Raw genomic sequence first — 19,807 nt, 5'->3', positions numbered from 1 at the left:
ACAGAGATTAGGAAGTTCTTCAAGTCACTAATTAAGAGCGCCCCACAAAAATAAAAATAAAAACACAAAATGGGATGTCTACTCTACTGTGGCATGTTTACCTATAGGCATAAAATGTCATATTCTAATGAGAATTGTAGTGCAATATAATAAAGTTAAATAAATACTATTAATAGAATGGAAAAACTTACATTCTACTAGTATGGCAAGTTGATCATAAAGGGAAGAGCTCACCTTTCGAAATGGTTTTGCTTAAGGATGGGCCTATTTGCTTAGATGTGTGAGTTTTCCAAACATCTTGCATAACTAAATTCTTGCAACAACCAAAGAAAATAAAGAATTGAATAATCAACACTAAAAACCTACTTGAAGAAAACGATCACACACACCATTCAGAGCAGTTACAGCATGGGCATTGTTATCCCAGCCGAAATCACTTTGATTAATAAGGTTCTTTGCAATAAAATATTGCTTCTTAAGTGTAGCCCATCGAGTTTTTAGTTGTTGTATGGTATTTTGAACATTCAAATTTTTATTAAATGCAACCAAGACAGACCTCCAATCCTCTTTCTTCTATCCAATATCAGACCGCTTTCCAGTGAAATGTAAATTTTTCAATCGTTCAACCATGAATTCATCGTGAGTTGCAATCCAATTTGCCTTGGTTGGATCTTGAGAGGTAGGGGGTTGTTCTGACATCTCTAGGCTGAATGGTACCCTCTAACACTTGTCAAATTATCACACAATCTTGACTTTATGTAAAATGGATGCTATAGAAGTTCACATGTATCACAGTTCAAATATAAACAATTTTAAAAGGGATCAAATAGCAAAGCAAATAGTCAATAGAACGAACTCAAAGCTGTCACACATTTATGGAGAAATCTGTACAAAAACAATAATAAAAAATAACTTGCTTATAACTCATGCAGGGAATTCATAAATGTTTAGCTCAATAGCCTACGTCAAGAACACTTCATCAATGACATCTCATACAATAGAAGATGACTAGCTCCATCAAATAAACATTACGTCCACCAGAAAATCCTAGGATTGGAAAATCACAAGATTTAGGGGTTTGAAAGTAATGTATGAGTTCGGGCATTTAGATTAAGATATATGAAGTACCATTTAAAAAGATATAAACAGAAAGAGTAAGAACCCAGAAAACGGAAAAATAAAAAAAGAAAAAAGAAAATCAGTAGGGTTTAGGTATAATCAACATCATAACTAAACTAGAATAAACAATGTTAGAACAATACCAGTAACAAAAAGGATACATAAAAATCAATATAAAACTATAAACACAAGTGAAAATCAAAGTACATTATATGAAGTTATATTAGCTACTTCATCAATATAAGTAGAAAACAATAAAATACAAAAAAGTAAATAAAATACTGACTTTTTGTGTGATAATCAGAGAAAATTGTATGTGATTCTTGAGGTGCATATGTTATTCTACATTTTAATGTTGCAACAAAAGTTTTCCCTTTTAAGTAATTCAGTAGGCTTTTTAAAGGTATTAGTTAGAATAACCAAGGCTTCTGCCATTTTTTTCTTTCTTTTCCCCTTACCCTCTCAAAAACATCGATACGACATATCCTTTTCCCCTTACACACAATGTTTTGTATTTTCAGATGAACATAGTGTTTTCAAAATGAGACGTCTAGGTTACACATAGTGTTTTCAGAGGAACATTGCTGCAAAGTATTTTCAGAATGCAACGTCCAGGTTACACACAATGATAGAATAACATGGAACATAGTGTTGGAACTGTCAACAATTAAACCAATGAAGTCCAAGCTCAATTTCGAAACACTTTGTATCAACATACATTTAACAAAGACAATAATGAGTGCGAAGTAATATTTCATAAAAAATTGCCATCCATAACAAGGATTCGAACCATCTAATTTCATACTTTACAAGATACATAACAACTTCATAGGTGGAGGAGTCTATATAGCAGCCAAACATGTAAGCTAGAGTTGAAAACCTGCAATTTCTCGTTTCTATTGAAAGAGATATATTGGGAACGAAGAGAGGGACGACTGATGGGATAGATACAGAGAGCTTCCATTTAAGTTCAAGATTTGATAAGAGAGAAAGAGAACCGACCTTAAGTTGGGTTTTCAAAGGAAATTATTTTGGAATAGAGGAATTAGGTTTTACTCAGTTTATTCCCTTTTGGATTTAAAAACCCTAATTTGGGTTTTCAAAGGGAATTATTTCTCTCTGAGTTAGCAGCTATGAAACAACATGAAGGATTGAGAAGTTCAATATTATTATGAGAGAGAGAGTAGAGAGTACCTTGGATGGGCAAAAGAGAGACCTCCTTTACAAACCTTCATCTAAGACGTCTTTTACATACTTCCTCTGCTAATGTTTTGAGGTTGTAAAACATTTGCCTCTGAAACTTTTTTGAGCCTGCTTGAGAGTGGGAGATAGGCTTTTGTAGGTATGACTGAGAGTGGGAAGGTTTTGGGGAAAGTACGATTGAAAGCGGGAAGGTTGGGAAAAAAAAAAATTGTGAGCGTCACGTTTTTGGGCAAATTTGGCCCAACGTGATAATTTATTTTGATGGGGAATAAAATCCAATGGGATTATCCAAACGGTTCCTATTGCTATCTCAATCTTTTTCTCTTGTAATTTTAAAATATTCTAATTTTGGATACATCCAAATTAACCCTTAATTGTCACAATGCTTAGAAAGCATTTCCTAGTGATAAATATCAAATGGCCATTTCAAAACACTTGGCAGCATTATTTAGCAAGTAAAGCTTATCAAAATAATCATATCCAATATAATCACAACACATTTAATCTAGAGAGAAGAGAGAAAATAGTTCTAGTTCTTTATAATAAGAAAAATAAAGCAAATCTACTCGAGGATCAAGAACTACGTGCAGTATACAAACAAACATTGCAAGAACCTATTAAAACTGGTGATTTATATTAACCAAAAACTGAGATTTCAAACGACAGAGGGAGCAAGAGAGATTTGTTATGCATGAATAAGCATGTGCATAACATAGTTGAAACATCCAACGAAAGTAAGTAACTTCAAAGACTGGAGAAGGGGGTTCATTTCTCAATAAGAAATAGAAACCCTAAAATCTACTGATATGAAGAAGTGGTCCTGAATCACTTTTTCTTCCAGAATATGCCATCACCTTGAGGAATGGTAATGATGTGTGAAGTAGTGTATTGGTGATTGTCAATTTGGATTGCCAATTTGAATAGAAATTAGTTGGTACCAAACAAGTCCAGTATGGTATGGGTTCTGGCCTGGTTCCCCTAAAACTACCCCCACTTATATTTTTGTCTTTTTTTTTTTATATGCTTGTATAATGTTTTTTAAGGTTAATTTTAATGCCTACACCAGAAATCCTTATTTTTTTTGTATTTAACTCTATCTTTTTAAAATATTTTTTAGATCACCAATCCAATCACGATCTAAATCACCAATCAAATGTTCCAACAAAGATTTGTGGGTGAACAACAATTGTGGTTTTAAAAATATGTAGTATACACGGGAAAAGACTTTGATGATGATGATTATGACACATAATCTCTCCCACGTGACCACAAATTTCATATAATCACGAGGTTTAGTATACATGTGTATTACCGAAAAGCAAGAGGTTTTATATAAGGTGGACACCTTAAATTGTAAATTTAAGGTGCCCCACAAAACATCATGTGAAAAAGTTTTTGATATTAGAAAACCTTTTAATTGATCATATCAACATTGAAATGTATGAATATGAAAAAAAAAAGAAAGATTTCATGTTCTAAAAATCGTACATCTTACATCACATTATTTGGACTCGTTCATTTCCAAAATTCTTAGGCTATCTTACAAAGGGAAAAATTTATATAGAGCCGAGGCTCTAAACAATTAAATTTGAGCCTAACTAAAAAATTTCACTAGAAGAAGTTGTTTTGATGTCCAAATATCCTCAAATGGATCATCTCGACAACAAGATGTATGGACATCAGAAAAAAAATAGATTTCAAGTTTTAGAAGTAGTGTATTTTGTAATGCATTTTTGGACAGTCAATTTTAAAGATTTTTAAGTTTTCATAGATATGTCGATCTATACTATTTTTGAAGCTTTAAATTTTATAAATAAAGATAAAAATATATTTTAAGGCTATCACAAAAATTTATAGGATTGAAACTACATTTCTAACACCATTTAAAGGTAAGCTCTAATTTGATTGATTAGAGCCTAGGGTCTATACAAATCGCACCCTCCTACAAATTTTAGTTACTAAATTTGCAGCTTATGACGTATTGAAGGTGCGCTTAAGTTTGATTGTTCGCAACTTACTGCAAATCTAACCCTACTGAAAAACCCCTATTTCTTAATGCTCTTATACAAGGCTCAACCCCAAGGCGGAAGAGTGAAGCAGCGTCCTTCATTTGAAAGGCGGCTTCTCTCCATCTCTCATTTTTGCCTGAGCCCTGATACTAGGTACCCTCTCTCTCTCTCTCCTTTTCTCTTTCTCTCTCCACCATCTCCTCACCAGCCTTAGTATTTTGAACCTGTGACAGAGGCATAAAATGGTGCCACTAAAATCTCTAACGAGGCGTATTTGCTCCTGTCCACTTTTCATCCATCAGACCAGAGCCATTTCTTCGCAGCCCAACATCGCTCATGATGATGCATTGAATCAGGTCAGGGGTTTATTTGTATTTGCCTCTCTCTCTCCTTCTCTCTCTTTCTAACGATGCCTTGGCCTCGCTTAGGTCCTAGTGGAAGGTCGTGCTCATTCTCGAACTGTGGTCCTTAACAGGACTTCTTCTCTCAATGCTTTCACCACTTCAATGGTATTCTTCCCATCTTTTTCTGGCCCATTTTCCATATTTTGAATGCTGCATTGTATATGGTATTCATGGACCTCTCTCTATCTATCTATCTCTCTATCTATCTATCTCTCTGGGCATTTGGTGCGTATTTTGTAGTTAATGTTATTGCAAATCATGCGTTTGGTGGTTTCTTCAATTATTGCTTCACATTGCAATTCTTATTCTTTTTGATGAAATGATAGCTCTTTTGAGAGCTGAAGAGTGTGATTAATGGTTGGAGTTGTTTTCTTTGAACACTAACTAATGTGGTGAGTTATGGAATAAGCATGCCCGTTTTCTTTTTAAGTAAATGCTGTTTATGTACTTTCAGATTCTGCGGCTGAGGAAGCTGTACGAAGCATGGGAAGAAAACCCAGATATAGGTTTTGTAGTCTTGAAGGTAAATTGTGCTTGTTGATGTTTTTGGTTATTTTGTATGGTTTGTAAAGATTATTGCTTTTGAGTTTCTATATCATCCATTTATGCTGATAGTATACTTGTCCCAAATTTCATTTACTCCCAATGTTTGGCTGTTTACAGTTGTACTTGGTGATATTTGTATTGTCCTTAAAGCGTTATCATTCAATAGCATGGGGAATTATAAGAAAAGAAATTTTAATAGTTGACCTTTCTACTTGTTGGGTTCCTAAAGGGTAGCGGCAGGGCATTTTGTGGAGGTGGTGATGTTGTTAGGCTTTATCATCTTCTTGGTGAAGGTAAGCTGTTTCTCTTTGTTGAAATTTTTTATGAGCAGATGTTGAATGTATGATTGATTGGATTGTCATGTCTTGCTACTAACTTTAATGGATCGTGTTTACAATGCATAATCAGATTATAAGTTATGCTATTTTCGATCAATTATAATGGGAATTGAAAAATATGAATTTGCATTATACATGTTCCACCGTTTTCCAGTGTTGTACTGCCTTAGTGTCTAGCATGGTTTTCTTCTCTTAAGAATTAGAACTATACATCGGGACTTCATTGCTAGCACTGCGACCTGTTTCTTGGTTGTTGGAGTTGTTTGTGGCCAATAATTGCATAGACCTTTCACTCAATTCTGTCTAAACAATTTTTTATAGTAAATGCTTGCTTTCAAAACAAAGAGAATGAATCATAACATGGATGGATCCCTTTGAAAGTTTGTTGTTCAAGCTAAGCGAGTAGTGTTCATTGACACTTGTTCTTGTGACAACTAAGAGGTCGTCAAACCCTCCAGCAAATAAATTAGTATTTTTTTAATTGTTCATGTGAAACTTTAATTTTGGAAAAAGTTTATATAAGGCGTTAAACCTTACATTCTAGAAATAAGGGTACCAGAAAAATCCAACCAACAAAGTTTTTCCGAGGTCAGAAAACCCTGCAATTGATCATCTTGACCTTGAGATGTTAGATATGAAACTAAGAAAACAAAATTTTAAAACTAAAAATAGTGCATCTTGTAGCACATTATCTAGACTTTTCATTTCAAAATTTTTAAGTGTTTATATATCTGCTTGATCTACACTATTTTTGGAACTTGAAATTTTATAATTAGGGGTGCAAATAGATTTTTAGGTCCTCATAAGGGTTTCGGGCACTGAAACTGCATTTTATTGCAAGATTTAGAGGTTTGCCTCACTTTGATTGATTAAGGTTGACACCTTATACAGACCACAGCCTTTAATTTTTGAGCTAGCCTAACCCCACTAATTAACCCCAAAGTTACCTATTCATTGCGCTCACCTCTCTAGTAAGCATATGAAAAGACTGGCTGTTTTTATGGAAAGCTTGATGTCATTCCCAATATTTGAAAAATATTCTAATGGTAGCCTTGAATGTTAACTTTTAAATTGTGCCGATTTTGGAATTGCCTATTGCGGTTGGATCTGGATGCCTTGTTGATGTCCTTGAGACAAGATGATAGAGTGGTGTAGCAAATACCATGAGCGTAACTGGGACTTATCTTGTTTCTTGGACGAGTATGCACTTGGAACTCACCTTTAGATAGGGATCTGCTGATTTTTCAGATCTGGATTGCAACTAATAGCTTCTCCATTCACTGAATTTTACTTCCTTTTCTCAAATTAAGATGCAATCAATCTATTTGCAACTGCAAAATGAGAACAAAGGACATCAAGGTAAGATATTTGGCAGGAAATCCCACTTCATATTGTAGTTGATACCGCCATCCTTGCCTCCATCTTCCTCCGGGTTGAAGATGAGAGTGGGAGCATGGTGAAGGTCAATACCAGAGGTGATCTAGTTTGAGGTGTTGAATCCATAAGTTATATAAGAGAGAGAGCAGACTAACTCAACTATAAATCTTATCTAAATTGATCGGAATCATAGTTCAATGGCCTAAAAAAGGTTTAATTTTTTTTAAAAGATCATAATAACCAGCCAAAACTCAAAATTGGTATAAGCTAGTTTGACTGGCTGGTGGTTCAACATAGTAATTCAAAAAACAGTCTGCCCATTACCTAGGCGGGCATGCGGGCCCTCAGCCATTGCTAGGCCTGGGCGGCCCATCTAGGCACTAGGTCCTTGGGCGGGCCATCCAGGCACTAGGTCCCTGGGCGCCACCTAGAGCTAGGCGTTGGGTGCCTAGAGACCTGACCTGCCTAGTGGCGAAAATGCCCATCGAGTAGGGGTACAATCAGTTTTCCACCAAATAAGGGGAGGGGGGGGGGGGACAGGTGGGGGAATTGTCTTAACCCCTAAAAGTATTTTGAACCTCTAGAGTCCCAAAAAAAAGGAGGAAATTTTGAATTTGATTGGATTTAACTTCGAATTTGAAGTTTCTTAAAATTGATCCAAACATCATCCTTTTGTTTTGGATTCATTTTATACATTTTGGATTAGAGATTTATTAACGATTTTTTGAGAGTGGCAAGCATCTCAAAAAATGAAGATTGAAGATCGGGCATAAAGGCTATGACTTTGATTTAGAACTTTGGAATTTGGATCATGGGATTTTAATATTTTATGATTTGTTAGCATGCTATTATTACTTTGTCATGTGCTTTGTTTTGGATTTGACCTGATTTTAAATAAAAATGCCTGAATATGCATTTTTTTATACAAAAAATTCTCCTAAAACAAGATTCTTGAAGGCCCCCTGTCGCCCTTTTGGACCTGGGCCGCCCAGATCCTTGGGCACTGACCTAGGGGCCTGCTTGGGTGATGGGTGGGCTGGACCACCCTGGCCACCTAGGCGCCAACATTTTTTGAAATGCCGTTCAACAGTTTTTGAGCAGGTCTGATTGGTTCTTGACTAGTTTCATGTCTGGTTTGTGGTGAAACCGGGGTCTTGTTCAGCTTAATAACATTGCTGACTTGTGAATGGGTCTTTATCCTCGATATGGTAGGCATGTCAATCAGGAGACCGACATGCAAGTTAGTAAATATCCTTCTATTCAGAAGTTAGGTTGGGCATTTTCAAATTTCGACAACTCAGTTTCAGTTTCGGCTTTTCAGTCTTGGTAACATTTCTAGTTTGTGGTATGGGTCTTTATGTTTGATATGCTAGGGGCATTTGAATTGAGGGACCAACCCACAAAAGATCCTTCAATTCAAAAGTTTGGTTCAGTCTCTTTTTAATTGGGCAATTTTAGGTTCTTGAACTAACCCATCCCATTACTTTGTTTCTTTTTTTTTGTTGGTCTAGATAAGCCCAGGTTTTCTGAGGACCAGCTCATTGTATTAATGTATTAACAAAAAAATAGTATAAAGAAGGGCAACGCAAAATGCCATTGGAGAGGAAAACAAAAGTCTGTGACTAAGGTCATTAATAAAGCAAAAATAACCATATCGCTTCCCTTTTATGTTACCCTTAATTTAAAAATATCGAGCACTACAAGTATCAATACATTATGGGAAGAAAATAATCAATCAAAAGGGGACTGGGTTTCGATCTTTGGAGAGGCGGTGTTGTCATATCTGCATGGCAGTGGGATTAACCCCCATACTGGCTAGGAGGTCTCCAACCTTACTGCCTTCACAGTAAATGTGTGTGAACTTGATTTGGTAGAAGGTGCTTGCTTGTTTGCATGTTAAGGATACAAGCTACTTCCCTTCTAAACTTCCATCCTGAAATAGAGAGATTGCATGTACCCTCCTTTTAAATGTTTAGAATTGACTTCAATGCATAGATGATGAATGCGCATGTAAATGATATTTCAAACCCCTATATGGATGGCCTGTAACTCCGCATCATTGGTGCCATTCCTTTTGATTTTTTGTGGAAGATTTGAAGTTGTCTTTCCTGAGTAGAATTCATTGTCAGCCAAGCATTAGGGCTTGCGTGCATTCTTCTCTCGTCATTTAGGTGTTTCAAATTTGCTAACCTTCAATAACCAAGTTCATGAGGGAGAACTTCTCGCCCCTATCAACATTTTTTTTTTATTTATAACATTTTATGAAAGGAAAGGGTCATTAGTGTCATATTTCCAACACTATTATGGCTGTGGCTTGTGTGCATGGTGACAAATGTCTTTTTTTTTCTTTTGGGACAAGTGATAATTTTATTAGTGGAAAGACAATCTGGAAAAGTAAAATAAGAGCAGTCTGAGCTTACATAATGAATATATCTCTGTATAGAAATTTGAACAAATATATATTTATTTCACTTTGTCTAGAAGACAAAGATAGTCCTTATATTTGCTTCAAGTGATTTTGCTCGCATAGACCTATCCAGCCAGGGCTCTGTAAGTCTCAATGAAAAGAAAATACATGAGGGTGTAGTTTGCATATGGATGCATCCGTAGGTGTAGAGGTAAGGTGCACCTTCAAATTTTATCATGGTATATAATTTTGATGTAAAATGTTCTTAGGATTATCTCAAAATCTATTTTTATATCTAATTATAAAATTTTAAATTTCGAAAATGGTTAAAATCAAGTAGTTCTATGAGCATATGAAAATCTTGAAAATGGACGGTGTAGATAATATGTTGTAAAATGCACTATTTTTGAGCCTTAAAATCTTTTTATTTTTCATAGCAATACATCTCGATGTCGAGATGATCAATCAAAGGGTTTTTCAACATTAAAAATACCTTTTCCGATGGATTTTTGAGGGGCATCCGTGGTTCTACATTATAAGGCAGCATCCTTATATAAACTTTTTCCAATACATAATTCAATGAAAAGATATATAAAGCAATAAATGAGTGAAAGAATATTATCAAATTTTTTACTCCCACTAAATTAAGGTGTGCAATTGGATGTTGACATCTCAGATTTTGCCTTGTCATGCATGTCCATGCATCATAGATATTTCTCTTGGAAATTGAGGGATCAGGATTCATTGCCTGCACTTGCAGTCAATCACTTGAGTGATTCTGGAAACCATGACTGTTACCATGCAGTCAAGGTACCATATTTGCCTTATATATGAATTTAATCATGCAAGAATGTATTTGCGTGCCTGTGCAAATGTGCACATTTCTGTATGCATGGGCACTTGTGCATGGTATGGGACATTTCTGTTGAAAATGATAGAGATAAAAATGTTGATGAAATGCGTTGAATTACATGTTATGAACGTGTTTGGGTTTGTTTCTAAAAAATATAAACTGTTGCAATAGAGCAATCTTGAAACTTTAGAGTAAAATTACACTCAACTGTACCTTCCATATGCTATTCATATTTTTATGTCTTTATTTGTCTGTTGAATGCATGAATGTAATATTTAGTTACTTGTCTATTGAATGAATGCATGTAATATGTAGTTTTTGCCCCTTTCACAATGCAGGGAAAACAGAAGAATGTAAGGAGTTCTTTTATAAGTCATATGGATTTATGTACCTTGTTGGAACATACTTAAAGCCTCATGTGAGTATCAAGATATCTTGGGGATTATTTTAGGAACATTTTATTGCAATTGTCTCCTTTCATGTGTTCCGTCCAGATCCACTTTGATTGTTTATCTTTTTAATCATGATTTGAAGCTAAGGTAACATTTGGTGGTAATCATTTTTATAATAATTTTTTAAGAAAAGGTTCATTGTTTAAGAACTTGAAAGTTGTTAGGTTTCCTCAACTTGTGCCTAGCCAATTAAGGAAAATATAAATCTCTTTTGGTTTTTTTGAGTGTTTCCTCCAGCAATTATTGAACACTAAGCAAAGCTTATCAGTTCCAAGCTCTCATTTAGACCAAGTTTTATTATTTTGTTTTTTACTGTATTTCTTTTGTGCTTTAACTATATGATTCTGTCAGAATGCTAACTATAATTCAAAAGTCAAGAGCTTGACTCCTTAAAAGTTTCATCTAACTCCTTGTCGTTTTCATGAGACACTTTGAGATGAAGGTATTATTATTTTGAGGAATCATGATAAAGTATTGATCGATGTTATAGTTCAGATAAAATGAAAGCTTCTAATTTCCACAAATTATCGTTTGAAGGTTTGACATCTTTGTCCTGTCTATGACGATAAGAAACATTTTGGATAAGCAGAAAAGAAGTTAGACATGGGTTGTGGTAGAATAAAATCTCTTATATGCTTAAGTTTGTCTAGTTGATATACATGTGCACAGATGTTTGGCTAGGGGAATTTCTGTCATAGATCCTCTGTCTGTTAGGGATAAATGACTCCCTATACTACTTAATTAATCATCAGTAATGTGAATCAATAAATATATCCTTTTTTTTCCCCTTAAAAAGAGATCCAATTCTATTCTCCTCTTCTAGGGTCATATTTGCCAAGGAAAAAAGTTTTTTACAGTCAAAAAGGAAAAATCTCTAACTTGGACATTAGAGCTAAGAAAACTGAAAGTGATGTCTTTTGTATTTGATGAGTTTCTATAGCTATGCATGCTATTAGCTTACCATTGAGTTGGGCCATTGTTATGTGCCTGTATGTTTTAGTTGTAATATTTTTAATTTTCATTCTCAATTAAATTACATACTATTAAATGATTTCTATAATAGACATTCGTTAAGTTGAGCTACTTTGCTTTATGATATCAGAAATCCCCATATTCTCATTCTCAGTATAATGTTTTTGGAAACTATTGACTCTCTATGCTTTAGATGTTTACCTGTGAGGATTTTGTCCTGACATAGACCAAGTGAATATTACTTAGTCAGGGCACTTCCTTACCTACACTATCCTTTCTTGGGTGACACCTCTATGCTTGAATCTGAAAAATTCTAGTCCTGTCATTGTCCCTCCTACCTGCCCATGTAAACCATTCCATAAGTTCATAATTGATTATGTCTCAGAGCTTCTTAAATCAAATGTTGTCGAGGGGGCAGCAACCAGTAATTCTGATGGTTTGATGTAAAATTTGGAGTTGTAAAGCAATTATACAATTAAAGCGAAATAGTTAAATGTATAAAAAAGTTTCTTAAATCAAGTTATATTTCATGGGACTGAACCCTAGCTTCATTTCTTTACTTGCAATACCTGAGTTCGTAGATTGTGAGAGTTTGCCTTCAATGTTATTTTTCATCCTTCCATTATTAACACATTCTTATATTGTTGCTGCTTCATTGATAGCTTTTTGTTTCATGGATTCAATGCTAAAATGATTCACTTTTTTAGGTATATGTAATTACAAGAGTAGGGTGAAGTCATTTGTCACTAATTCTAAAATAGATGATTAATAAATAACCATAGAATTACAATTATAGAGAGTTCATACCGGTATGCATACAACTGAAAGGAATCATTAGTTGGTAATATTATTAATCATCTATTTAGAATTAGTGACAAATGGTTCTCTTTACGAAATTCTGTGACATCTCTTTTAATAGTTGTGACTATTTGCTGGTGATATTTAGTTACTTATTATGATGATGTTTAGGTTTCTTTATTGGATGGCATTACTATGGGAGGTGGGGGAGGGATTTCGATTCCAGGGACATTTCGTGTGGCAACTGAAAGAACTGTAGGTATTATGAAGTTAGGAGTGAGATATCATTATTGTCCTTTTATGTGTAATCTGATATATTGTTCAGTATGTTCTTTTCCTAGAAGGAATAAATCTTGCTAGTTTTCAACAATTTTATGTGTTTACTTAAAAACCGTGTTGATGCTAGGGAAATGCTGAATGTGTCATGGTGGATGGGCAGCATGAACTATTTTAGTGCATTTCTACAATAGGGATTATCGTATATGACTATTTTTTTGGATTTTAGTAACATAAATTTTAGTGGATCAAAGCATACATGTACAAAATGATAGACACGATGGAGATGACAGTATACCATCGCAATGGTACAAATACATACCACAACAAATTTTCATTTAGAGAGTGAACGTAGTGATCCGTCTGGCTTATCGTTTGCATGACCATCATATGTGACTATTTCGATCGTTATCATGCTTTCTTGTACTGGCTTAGTAACTTAGTATATATATATATATATATATATATATATATATATATATATATATATAGGATTAGCCCACTAGCTCATATGAACATATGAGCCCAACGACCCAGATTGAATCTGGGCCGATCTGACGATCACGGATGTCCGAAAGTGCTTGAATTTTATTTATTTTTCTACATATCCAAATCACTTGAAATTTTAGGTGTGTGTTCTTCTCATCAAGGCACACCTAATAAAAATATAAAAAAAATTATTCGAAAAAAGACCAAAATACCCCCCAAAACATTTTGGGGGTATTTTGGTCAATTTATTTCATGTAAAATATTTTTTTGATATTTTTCGAAGATTCACCTATTTTTGATGAACACACGCCTAAAATTTCAAGTAATTTGGATTTGTAGAAAAAAAAAACTAAAATTCAAACACTATCGAATATCTGTGATTGTCAGATCGGCCCAGGATCAATCTAGGACGTTGGGCTCATATGTTCGTATGAGCTAGTGTGCTAACCCCATCTTTTCCCTCTCTATATATATGTATAGGCAAGTGATTTCATGCAACAGTTGTATAGTAATATTATGAAACAATCTTCAAAACCTTGTTAGGGCCATTTGTTTGACCCACATTCCAAAATATACACTCTTTTCATTCTAATGAACAGTCCCAAAAACAAAAACATTTAAAATCACAACTTAGAAACTGGTTTTTAGCTTATTTAATATAGGCCGTCTATTTTGGTGAGATACTTAGATCTAGGCCTTTGAAAGATAATTTTTCTTTCATTAGATTGACAATGTTAAGAAAGAAAAAATTGATTTTGAATTCATAAAGGCCTAGATCTTGAAATTCACCAAATGGATGGTCTAGAATCATTGTTGGAGGGGATTCATTTTGACCATATATAGGGTGCAAATTAAATTTTATTTTTTTGAGATTGATTATTGAGATGAAGAGTATGTGTGCAAAATTTTGGGTCATACATAGAAGTGTGGTTTCATAATATTATAATGGCATGGTGACATGATATCATTTGTATATAGCCCAAGAAAGTAACAACCGAGCTACTAAGGTGTGAGCCAAGGGTGGTAACAACCGAGCTACTAAGGGACGAGTCTAGGAAGGAAACAACCGAGCTACAAACGGATGAGTGAGGTACGGACGAGTACATTCGGAATGATCAAGCGAATACCTATTAACTAGACCGCTTGACAGAAGGATTCCTATCATGTTCTTGCTTTAGTCAAACCTATTCTTGTTCCCATCTTTTGCTATAGTTCCATTTTACCATAGCCGCCTTTAGTGAGCTAAGGCATCTAGGCCACTTTCTAGCAACTTGATAAGCTCTATTTTATAAGCTACTTAGCCACTAGCTAAGCTATTTGATAAGCTTCTTAGCCACTTGACTTTATATGCTCCTTCTCCTTGGCTACTTGCTTGATAAGCCATTTGCCAAAGCCACTTTCTAAGCCATTTGAAAGGCCACTGGATAAGCAGCTTTAAAAAGAAGCTTCCTTAGCTACTTGCTAGCCACTTTCTTTGAACTTTGCCTTTGCAAGCAAATAAATAGTCTTTAGCCTACTTTTTCTAAGCTCCTTCTCCATCGGTAAGGCAGCTGTCTTTCTCCTTAGCGAGCTACTTGATAAGCTACTTGACAAGCGTACTCGAAGTAGTGAGTAAATGCTCATATATATATATATATATATAGAGGGAGACTGGTATTAGTTCTCTGAATTTGCACAATTTCTTCCAAGATAACGGTTTGAGTTTATGATAACAAATTTGAAAGTGTATCAGAAAGATATTAGAGAAACAGCTCCGATAGCTAACACAAAAGATCAGAAGGCCAGGGCTCACCTCCATGTACAGAACTATGCAAGTGCCATAGCAGATATATGATGGATATAATCCACCTCCAAATACCAAATCCATCTCCCAATACGCCAACTTGGTCCAAACTACCTTATTACTTTATAATGAGTTGTGCGCTTTGCTGAATATTTCACTTTCTCTTCCAGGAAAATCTCAATTCCCATGAAAATCTCAATTCTTTTTCAGCCATTTCCTAATTTTAGCTGCATTCCTCTTCATCATCATGACCTTTTGGAGATTAATCGCCATTGTCAAGAAAAGGATGACTAAATATTGAATATATAGCATCTTTTTGACATTCTATTGATCCTAGATTTCCCACAGTATTGGTATTGAACTTCTTCTGAGCGCTTATGTTTGTGTCCAAATTTCAAGGTGGTGCATACTTTATTTATTGTTTTCGTTTTCCCTTTTTTGGGGTAAGTCCATAGGGGAGAGGGCCCTTGCTATTTTCCCTTGATGTAAGCAAGGTTGTGGATAGTTGGTCTATGAACCTCAGTGATGGAAGTTGAATCGATAAGATATTGTGCTTATGGATATGTATGATGTACTTAATGAAAGGTGTGACTTTGTAGAATTCCAAAGTATAAAGTCAAATTTTTTCTCTTTTCTCTATTAATAACTGGAATTTCTACTTACAATTGCCCCAATACAATGCAGAAATAATGCTGCTACAGTCTAGGATCTTTAATTTGTACTGCCAAATAAAACTTTATTCAAAACTGAATTCAAACTTACAATATGAGTTCTAATACAATTAGGAATTCTAATCCAAATGGGACTTCTAAAACAAATATGAATAAACATTGGAAAATACATTGATAAATAGCGCTAGAAAGACTTATTAAAGCGTTGCCTAAGGTTAACGTCCTTAGGACTTAGCACATTACCAAACCTATCACACACTTGATCTTTAGGTGCTACAAAATCCTCTTGAGAAGCACCTCTGTAATACCCTCTAACAAAGCTATAGGGCTGAGATCATGGAATAAGACTGAGTTTCTTCCAACCTTTAGTCTTTGGGTCAATGCCACAAAGGTACCTACCTTGCCCTCAAGTTAGCATGTGGGCTGGGCATAGCCCTTATTTGGCTAGCCTGGGTGGTGCGAGCCACCCTTTATGGCTTTGACTTCCAGGTGGGGCATACCTGCCCGAGAGAGAGAGAGAGAGAGAGAGAGAGAGAGAGAGAGAGAGAGAGACGCCTAAACACAAGTAGTGGGAATGAGGGGACGACCTTCCTTTATATAGGCATTAAGGCCCTAGGATATTCCAAAGTGAATTAGGATTTAATTTGACTTAAGGAGTCCTAGTTAATATGTGAGGTGTGAGAGAAACAAATCTAAGCTACCCATCCTGAAAATTAGCCATCATGATGTTGGGGGGGGGGGGATTTTAGGAACCTTATCCTTTGAGTCTTTGAGCCATATCCACTTCGATTTAAACTAGAACTAGATCTTTCATAGTGCTATGAAATTTGGACTCTTACTCAACTTAGAAACATAGAACTAATTCTTAATCACATAGAAATTCAAGTCGACAAGGAAGATCTTTTTCAAAATTATTTTCATAAAACAAAATATTTCCTTATCTAGCTGGATTCCCTAATAGATCCCCGACTTACTAAGAAATATGGAGGGTGTCCCACTTCGTGGAGTGTAAACTCCAGTGGGCCTTGCGTCACACGCACCAGTGGGTCCCACATGTGTGGGGGCTTAGGCCTTGGTCCCACCATGTGGGTTTCACTCCATAAACATGCCCTTGGAAACTTAAGAAATATCAAAACCATGCTTTAAGGATTTTTAATGGTTAAAATAAATGTAAAAATTCTGAAAAAATATCTAAAAATCATAAGAGCATGAATAAAGTGGAAAACAATATGTTTGAAGTTCTTAATAAAGTCTAAAGCACTCAAAAATACCTATAGAAGTAGATTGGTACCAATTCGTCAAGAAAAAATGACTATCAGGGCATTCCACTTGTGCTAGAAATTGTGATGCACGAGTATCTTCTCAAACCAACCCATTGGGACTCATGACCCACAATCATATGCATAGGCTCATGAATGGCCCGTTGACGTTGCTTAATAAACAGTCGAACCATGGTCCTAGTCTGTGGATTACAAGTTGCCCTTCTAAGAGCACGTCACATGCACATATCGCTCTAGTGCATGGGGGGACTCTCTCTGTGCACATGTACATATATCTAACTATAGGGTGACTTCTTAGAATGTGGCTGTCATATATACATGCATGTGGAAGTTGGTTAAGGATTTGACCCTTGCTCTCACAGGCCTACAACCGCAAACGAGAGACCACAAAGCTCTTTTGGCCTACAAACATTGCCCCTGGGCATTTCTTCGACCTCAACAAGGGATGACCCTCTAGGATACCCTCAATAGTAGTGCCTTTGCCTATCCATTTCTTTAATTTCCTCAACAGTAGTGCCAATGCATATATCCACAAATCTATTTTTTCCACCTTTCCCATCTGGAAATATTCCCATCATTCCATCATCTTTATCCTAAGATGTGAGCAAAGTAGGAGTACTAGTGGCCAAGTTGTGTGCTAAAGGGAAAGTACCAACATAGCTTTGAATCTATGTGGAAGAACTTAGGCAGAAAGAGCTAGAATTCTAGGTTTCAATGGCTACTCACCAAATAGATTTAAGTATTATGCAGATATGTAGCACTCGATATTGTTCATGCAAAAGATTAGTTACTGGAGATGCCTTAACAAATAGTTGTTGATATCCTAAGAGGGATTTAGAGTAGGGGATAATTGCTTGTTCAGAGGTCCCTAGTTGGGGAGGGCCACTACGATAAATATTAGGGATTTTATAGCAAATATATTAAACTGTTCCTTTTTACATATGCATAAATATACCTAGCTATATTACATTAATATTGATCCATGCAACTACACATGAGATCTACTCATTTTTTACTGAAAAGGAGTTTTCTCAAAAGTCTCTATCTCCAACCCCTGTTGTCCCTCTCACTCTTAACTTCTCTCCTTGAATAGCTGTTGTTCCCCTCTCTCTAATTTCTCTCCCTACACCAGCCGAATGCCAGCACCAACGGGTAGGCAAGAGTGGGAGAGGAGAGGGATTATGTTGGAGAGGTTTGAACACCCACTTGTTGGCACTGTATGCTTTCCATAATGTTACAAATTACAACCCATTTCTCTCTCTAAGCCACTTTTACCCAACAACAAAACATACAATCCCTCTTCTCTTTAACCCTTCCACAACAACACAATCCCTTTTTCTCTCTCTAAACTAACTTACAACCCTCTCTAGTCCTCTTCGATCGTATCTAACAACAAACACAATACCCTTCTCTAAGAAGGGTGAGGATCTTAAACTTTCCCTTAACCCGTCCCAAGCTCGGGTAAAGGAGGAAGGTTGTGTTAGATAGGCAGCCAACATAACACTTTACCAAATGTTTTCATGAATATTGAAATTACGTTATTTGCTTATGCTTGGGCGTCCTCGTAAGCGATGTGTTGTATCATATGGTATGGCCTTTAATACAACAGAATGACAAACTAGGATTCGTGTTACCGACCCCAAATAGTTGAGAAAAGGCTTTGAGGATGATGGTGACGATGATCTCTCTAACCCCCAGACACTCTCTCCCACTCTCTCTCTATCCTCTCTCAAAAAAAAAGCAAGCCTCCTCTTTGTCTCTCTTACTCATGACAAAGATTAGTGGCTCTCTCAAGGCTCTAACTTATAGCAAATGACAATCTCTCTCTCTCGAAAGCACAAGCTGCTCTTTCTACCTCTAAGCCACAACAGAGCAACCAATCACAAACCACCTACTTCAATGAAATGGGAAAGTGATCTATCCACATTGCTTAGTGTTTTCACAATATCCTTTGTTATCCCACTCCACAGCCTACATGTCATGATATTGGCCACCAAATGCCTTCTCGCTCTCCTTAACCCTTATATCACATGCCAAAGCAATTAATGGGGTAAATTGGCCCATCGAGTTTCCTCTGATTCTGTTCATTAGGCTGCAAACAAAGCCAATAAATCTCTCTCTCTAATTCTCCTTCTCACTCCAAATCTCTCTCCCCCATATTGGGATGAAAAGCAAGAGATCTATCTATCATTGGTTTGTGGCGTTCCTTCTCTTTGTCATCTTAGGTCTCCCTACCTTGGGTCTCTCTATATATTCGTGTCTTCCTCTATATATTACTCTTTCTCTGTCTACTGATTAGGAGAGAAGTTAGAGAGAAAGAGGGATGTGTACTTATTAGAAAGAGAAGTTAGAGAGACAAAGGGATGACAGGTTAGAGAGACATCAAAGAGAAAAATCTCTCTCTCTCTCTCTCTCTCTTTTGTTAAAGAGGTAATGCCAACAACAACGTATATTTGAATATTCCACGTATTTGTACGGGTCAACCTTATGTAGAAAAAAGTATATCTATTTTATCATAAAAACTATAAATATTGAAAGATAAGTAAATATTTAAAAATGAGATAAACTTCATATTGAAAGATTTTGTTGCTCGAGTTCTCTTTTAAATTTTTTCTAGACTAATACTATCCTCCTGTCTGCAACGTACAAATTTACCATGTGATGCATTTTCTAGGTGCATAATGGAGCCGGCCGAAGGAGAGTTTGGGCTTTTCCTTAACTTTAGTAGAAAGGGTTCCCAAGAAAACAAGGAAAATGTTCCCAAAACAATCGCAATGCATTGGGAATGAATTCCAGCTCTTGATACTTAGAACAGCGATCTGGGAGGAGT

At 35.7% G+C, this 19,807-nt stretch overlaps 1 protein-coding gene across 10 annotated transcripts in view; it reads left to right on the top strand.

Annotated features, from left to right (window-relative positions):
• The first annotated feature begins 4,413 nt into the window (after positions 1 to 4,413).
• LOC18432622 (small ribosomal subunit protein mS47) overlaps positions 4,414 to 19,807 on the top strand; it is a 62,456-nt gene continuing 47,062 nt past the window's right edge. For 4 of the 10 annotated variants that reach the window (XR_016053081.1, XR_016053082.1, XM_088863501.1 and 1 more), the window contains exons 1-7: positions 4,414 to 4,484; positions 4,565 to 4,687; positions 4,760 to 4,840; positions 5,190 to 5,258; positions 5,511 to 5,574; positions 10,595 to 10,674; positions 12,650 to 12,733. Coding sequence is in view for 8 of the 10 variants with exons in the window: in XM_088863501.1 (XP_088719627.1) it covers positions 4,574 to 4,687; positions 4,760 to 4,840; positions 5,190 to 5,258; positions 5,511 to 5,574; positions 10,595 to 10,674; positions 12,650 to 12,733 (492 nt within the window). In the remaining 2 variants the exon portion in view is untranslated. Of the gene's footprint in view, positions 4,688 to 4,759; positions 4,841 to 5,189; positions 5,259 to 5,510; positions 5,575 to 10,594; positions 10,675 to 12,649; positions 12,738 to 14,221; positions 14,334 to 19,807 lie in introns of all 10 variants that reach the window. The other 6 variants (XM_088863508.1, XM_088863506.1, XM_088863503.1 and 3 more) reach the window with 3 other exon arrangements.

The sequence above is a fragment of the Amborella trichopoda genome, chromosome 3, assembly GCF_054954075.1.
Source record: "Amborella trichopoda isolate Santa Cruz 75 chromosome 3, AtrichopodaSantaCruz75HAP2 v2.0, whole genome shotgun sequence".
Classification (NCBI taxonomy): Eukaryota; Viridiplantae; Streptophyta; class Magnoliopsida; order Amborellales; family Amborellaceae; genus Amborella; species Amborella trichopoda.
This window is presented reverse-complemented; position numbering and strand designations above follow the sequence as displayed.